The sequence below is a fragment of the Neoarius graeffei genome, chromosome 8, assembly GCF_027579695.1.
Source record: "Neoarius graeffei isolate fNeoGra1 chromosome 8, fNeoGra1.pri, whole genome shotgun sequence".
Taxonomy (NCBI): domain Eukaryota; kingdom Metazoa; phylum Chordata; class Actinopteri; order Siluriformes; family Ariidae; genus Neoarius; species Neoarius graeffei.
Window position 1 is genome coordinate 49,588,445 of NC_083576.1, and position 6,330 is coordinate 49,594,774.

General features: G+C 40.1%; 1 protein-coding gene across 1 annotated transcript; it reads left to right on the forward strand.

Annotated features, from left to right (window-relative positions):
* Positions 1–1,161: 1,161 nt before the first annotated feature.
* p2ry4 (pyrimidinergic receptor P2Y4) lies at positions 1,162–4,014 on the forward strand. The gene is made up of 2 exons (XM_060927770.1): positions 1,162–1,252; positions 2,227–4,014. Exon 2 carries the CDS (start codon positions 2,234–2,236, stop codon positions 3,314–3,316), a length of 1,083 nt encoding a protein of 360 aa, XP_060783753.1. The 5' UTR covers positions 1,162–1,252; positions 2,227–2,233; the 3' UTR covers positions 3,317–4,014.
* Positions 4,015–6,330: the final 2,316 nt, after the last annotated feature.

Sequence of the window (6,330 nt, forward strand, 5' to 3'; positions counted from 1 at the left end):
ACCATTAGCACTTGCTATAAACAAGGCTATTCTTCCTGGTGTCCAATCATCTCACACCACAACATCAAACAAACACATCAGACGTATACATACAATACACAATGCATTACAACATACAATACACTACAACTCAACACGCAATAGTTCACATCTTTGAATCAAATGCAATAAAATTCATAAATCTGTTCATTTCTAATATATGTTACCATGGGTTTCTCACCATGTGACCTTTTCTCCAATTCAAATAATAAAAAACAAACAACACCACCAAAAGAAAGAAATAAGTCTGAGAATGACCCGAGGATGCAGACACCCAGCCCCCAGCATGTGCCCCCCTACACCCTCCAACAGTGGAGGGTCCCTTGTAGAGTGGCACTGGTGAACACGTGCCCGACACCCGCACCCCTAGACACCCCCCACTCCTCACTTCCAAAAACATAAATCATAATACATGGGCGTGGGTGATAATATTATCTTGTAAAGTTAGATATAACCTCCCCAACCTATCTATACCAATCTCCCTATATATATATATATATATATATATATATATATATATATATATATATATATATATATAAGTCCCAAGAGGCGGCACGGTGGTGTAGTGGTTAGCGCTGTCGCCTCACAGCAAGAAGGTCTTGGGTTCGAGCCCCGGGGCCGGCGAGGGCCTTTCTGTGTGGAGTTTGCATGTTCTCCCCGTGTCCGCGTGGGTTTCCTCTGGGTGCTCCGGTTTCCCCCACAGTCCAAAGACATGCAGGTTAGGTTAACTGGTGACTCTAAATTGACCGTAGGTGTGAATGTGAGTGTGAATGGTTGTCTGTGTCTATGTGTCAGCCCTGTGATGACCTGGCGACTTGTCCAGGGTGTACCCCGCCTTTCGCCCGTAGTCAGCTGGGATAGGCTCCAGCTTGCCTGCGACCCTCTAGAAGGATAAAGCGGCTAGAGATAATGAGATGAGATGAGATGAGATAAGTCCCAAGAAAACTTGACTCAGCCCTTGGTCTTTCAATAGCTAGAAACACCCTTAGTCTACTCCTCTGTTACTGGGCTTGTGATAGTTTTGAGGTATTTTAGTTAACACATTCTTTATGGGCATTTTTTCACTGACACTTCCGTGGGCAGGGCCACGAAACACACACGCGCGCGCACAGTGAGAGAGAGAGAGAGAGACGTGCGCTGCCGATACAGTCCGTTTTTCACTTCACACACCCTGAATGGACCTATTCACCACTCATGCGGACTAAAAAAGGTTTGGAGAATTTCACTTCTGTTTGCCTGTGTTTATAATAGTTTCTCAGAAGATCATTTTCAGCGTTTTTCAGTCAGAACAAGTCGGGGTGAATGAAGAATATTACGTCTGTCTACCTACCATAAAGCCTCATGTTAGTCAGCTGCTGCGAATACTAAAGACAGTAGCCTACTATAGCTATTTTCTTCACTTTTATAGTGTTTAAGCCTAAATGCTAAGCTCCCCCCTTTTTTTCTTTTATAAACGAGTTAAACCAATTTGATGACCGTAGGAATGTTACGGGAAAGTTTTTTGCTTTAATTGGCTTAAAACTAGGAACTTCAGACGACACACAGACACACAACCTGTTACACAGAAGAATACATATAACTCATTCCTCATAAATCCATACTTTAATAATTAATATTCAAACTGAAACTTGTTAATTGTTCAAAAAGGTTTTGCTGTATTGTCAGAATAGCCTGGTATCTGGTGAGGAGTCTGTGTATCTCCTGAAGATGCTCCTTCACACTGTTACAGAGTCAGTGATAAACTGTTACAGCACTCAGTCATTTTATAATAAATCTGTGATCTAGTAAATGTCAAATGCTGTAATCAAGGTGAACGTGTTAGCCCTTATGCTCATAGACAGGCGTACGTGAAGAAACCGATTGTCTTTTTGCTTTAAAATAAATATAAAGCACACAGATGAGCTGTAAAAGAATCCAACTTGTTATGCACTGGCTCAAGATACACTAAAATGTTAGACATCTCAGTATCCTGAAGTGGGAATTATACACTAGGAAAGAATCAAAGCTGAAAGAAGGATTTAATATGAGATGTATAGGATTACATGGTAGGCTAATCCAAAGACTTACTCGTGTAACATTTAATAGCTGGTAGCCTATGTTCTCCATATCAGTACAACTCAGCCCAGTTGAAAACAATATATCTATAATTCTGTATGTTTAATTATTTTGTGTCTTTTTTTCCAGCTACAGGATGCAAACACAATTTCCGCTTCCAGTAAACATTTCCAGTCCTTCCCTGGTATCACAGGATTCTGAGTATATCAATAAAAGCTGCCGCTTTGATGAAGAGTTCAAATACATACTGCTGCCTGTATCGTACACAATAGTGTGTGTGCTGGGCTTGCTGCTCAATTCTGTGGCCCTGTGGATATTTCTGTCTAAGATGCGTCCCTGGAATGCCAGCACGGTGTACATGTTCCATTTGGCACTGTCGGACATGCTGTATGTGCTATCTCTTCCCACACTCATCTATTACTATGCCAACCGGAACCACTGGCCCTTTGGTACAGCCCTGTGCAAAGTGGTGCGCTTCCTGTTCTATGCCAACCTATACTGTAGCATCCTTTTCCTCACATGTATTAGTGTGCATCGCTACTTGGGCATCTGCCACCCAATCCGATCGCTCAGCCTGGCTAAGCCACGCAATGCACATCTGGTATGTGGTTTGGTGTGGGCAGCCGTGACCACATGCTTGATTCCAAACCTAATCTTTGTCACCACTACACAGCGGGATAATGACACATTGTGTCACGACACAAGTAGTCCTTCTGATTTTGAAAATTATGTCACCTACAGCTCAGTCGTGATGACACTGCTTTTTGGTGTGCCCTTCATTATCATCATGGTGTGTTATTGCCTAATGGCATGGACTCTCTGTCGCCCCAGACAGATTTCTGTCAGTCAGAGGAGCAAGTCGAGGAGGAAGTCCATTAAACTCATCATTATAGTGCTAGTTGTGTTTGCTGTTAGCTTTGTCCCTTTCCACATCACCCGCACACTCTACTATACGTACCGTGTTCTGGAGGCTGACTGCTGGATCCTCAACATTGTTAACTTCACATACAAAATAACACGGCCACTGGCCAGCTCCAACAGCTGCCTGGACCCAATCCTCTACTTCCTGGCGGGGGATCACCTCCGCTCCAAACTTTTCCGAGCATTCGCTAAGAAGCAAGCGGCCAACAATTTTCAGTCCCCACCACAGAAAAATAAGGAACTTGCTTTGGTTTACAAAAGCCCTGCTGTGCAAGCAGGTAGTGATTGTCCATGCTAGAGCCATGTATGTGACATCTCAAAGCAATGTAATTTCATCAAAAGCAATGCAATACCTCAAAGTTACTTTCTGAATTACAGCCGGGGTGGAGGATGGTTATGTTTCTGTGTGCTGATGAGTCGTTCTTTATGGCCTTTGCTGTGGGGCTGTACATGTTCACCATCTGCTGAAGACAAATGCATCAGTACTACTCGCAAGATGTAAACATTAACATAATGTTGCTGCAATATGTACAAGGTGAACTGTAGTCTCCTGGCATTACCTCAGAGGCATGTAGATACAAAGTTCCAGAGTGGACTATTGCTCTTTAAAGGGGTTGGGTTCCAGCAACTCTGTCATGCAGCTGTTTTTTTCCTCCAGTGTGTGTGTGTGTGTGTGTGTGTGTGTGTGTGTGTGTGTGAAGACCAAATGCCCCCATAATTATTGTAATATGTGAAAATTTGAAGACTGTGAGAACATTTGCTTAGTCCTCACATTTTTTTTTATTTTTTATTTTTTAAACTTGGTCAAAGCTAGGGCTAGGTGTAGGCAGGGGGTTTCCTAAACTTTGGAGTTCTAAGCAACATCCCATTTAGGCCATCTGGTGGCTCAGAGGCCATAAGTCAAGTCAGTTTATTTGTATAGCACTTTTAACAATAGACATTGTCTCAAATCAGCTTTACAGAAAAAATAAAGACTTTAAACATGTGAACTAATAATTTTGTCCCTAATAAATTTATTTATCTCGAATGAGCATGCCTGTGGCGACAGTTGCAATTAGGAAAAACTCCCTCGGATGACATGAGGAAGAGACCTTGAGAGGAAACCGACTCAAAAAGGAACCCATCCTCATTTGGGTCATAACAGATAGCATGATTATAAATAACTTGCTTCTTTAAGTGTGTCCTATATAGTCACAACGTGTGATTGTGTATCCAGAAAGTTCATTATAGTTTTAATGTGAAGTCTATTTTGTCGAAGTTATCAGCTGTTCATTGATAGTAACTTGCATGCAAGACTGTTCATGACAACTGCAGTCCTAAAGTTAGCGTAAGAAAAGACTCTGCCCCCTAATGTTCTCTTCACTATTTGAGGTACCAACAAATAGCCTGCACCTTCTGCTCTGTATCATCAGATAATGCCGAAAAATGCGTTTATCATGAGGAAAAATATTGGGGGACATATCAAGGTCATCTGAACTTGTAAACATGATAGAATTCTATTCTTGAAAATTGTTGTTGGCGCTTTAACTTAAAATGTAAGTTTGGATCTTTTTATATTCACTAACATGGGAATGGACAGGGTTACATAATGTCCTGTAGCCAGCCACTAAAGACTTTCTGGTTTCACTTTTTCATCCCATTATGATGTCCACAAAAGAAAACAAAAGAAAAACGGTATGAAGCATGGGCCATCACATCAAAAATTGCAGTGCTTTCTTTTTTTATTGAACATCTCTTCAGAGGACAATATAAACTTTGCTAGCAGTGTAGAAAGTTACAGTTTTTGGACTGTTAAAGCAACCCCTGACAGAGGCAAAGAACAAAAAAGAAAATACGCAGAAAGTAGTCTGTTATAAATGTGTATAGATGGAACAGTATTAAATAGTGAGGTATTGATGAGTTGTGTTGTTGCAGTGGTTTACTGTAAAAACACAAGCTACTTTTTTGAAAACGTCTACTCTACTTGCTCTCTAGGTGAGCAAAGTCCAACAGATTAAACTCCCTATTGTCTTGAGAGTGATATATGGTTTCCACAACCCACTGCACTTTCATCTTCATAAGTGACTGCTTATTCCATGCATACATAATCAGAAATACTTTAATAATCCCAAGGGGAAATTGAGTAAGAAACAACTAGAAATGACCCAGGATATAGGCAGTGGACGTCCATGGCACACAAAGACAAATGACAAAAATTATTGTCTCACAAAGACAAAAATATGTACAGTGTGTGCATTCTTAATTTTAACATTAGCAAAATGTCATATTTTAAAACACACACACACAGAAAATAAAATATGACAAACATACTTGACCTATTTTATTAGATATTGTTGTGATTGTGCACTGTATATAATGTGGTCAGTCTTTTATTTTATAAACGTCATGAAAAACACCTTAAATAATGTGAAAACTGGTTCCAATAGATCATCATGTTTTGTGTGACTTGATATTAAACATTTGATAATTCCTCTTCTTAACTCTAGCACAGTTATTTTCACTTAATGTCTTTAGCACATTTTGTGTGGGTGGGTGGGTGTGTAAATCATTTACCATGGCTTAGACTACTGTGGGAAGCTCTGTGATGGATGGCAGGAATCAAAAGAGGGAAATGAAATTTGATTGTTTTGGTTTCTAGAAGAACATCATTTCTCATGATCTGATTTAAAATGATGCCCTCTTTACTCCATATTCATAAGGCAGAAAAACAAGCTATTATTAACTGGATGTTTCAACACCCTACACACTTAGAAAAGATGTGTTAAAATTGACGCAAACTATATTAAATTCTTACACGTTGACGGACATTATCCGCTGTGGCAACCCCTAATGCGAACAGCTCATAGAAGAAGAAGGAGTTTTGGGACAAAACTTGTTGGGTTAATTTTCACATGTTCACTCTGTAAATGATTTTAACACAGTGAATGTGTCAGGAAGATTAAGATGAAGGTGTGCAGACCTGTGTAATATTAACTGGAAGTTAGCATTACCCAGTGACACCATGCACAAAACACACACTTGCCAACCAAAACCAATTAACTACTATTGTAAGTATAACAAACCAGCATTTACCCACTTCAAAAGCAAGTCGAATATAGTTGTTACAAACAAGTATCAAGCTAACGTTATTCAAGCTGAAGATAGAGAGAGCTAGTGTTAATGTAGCACTACTTGATTAACTATTAATTAAAAGTCCCTCTCTGAAATCCCTGAGTTCCTATCATTCCACTGATTTCCAGGGGGTTGTAAGCAGGGTCTTCAGTCTTACCCACAAGGGGCCAGTGTATTATACTGTAGTAAGTAAGTACTGAC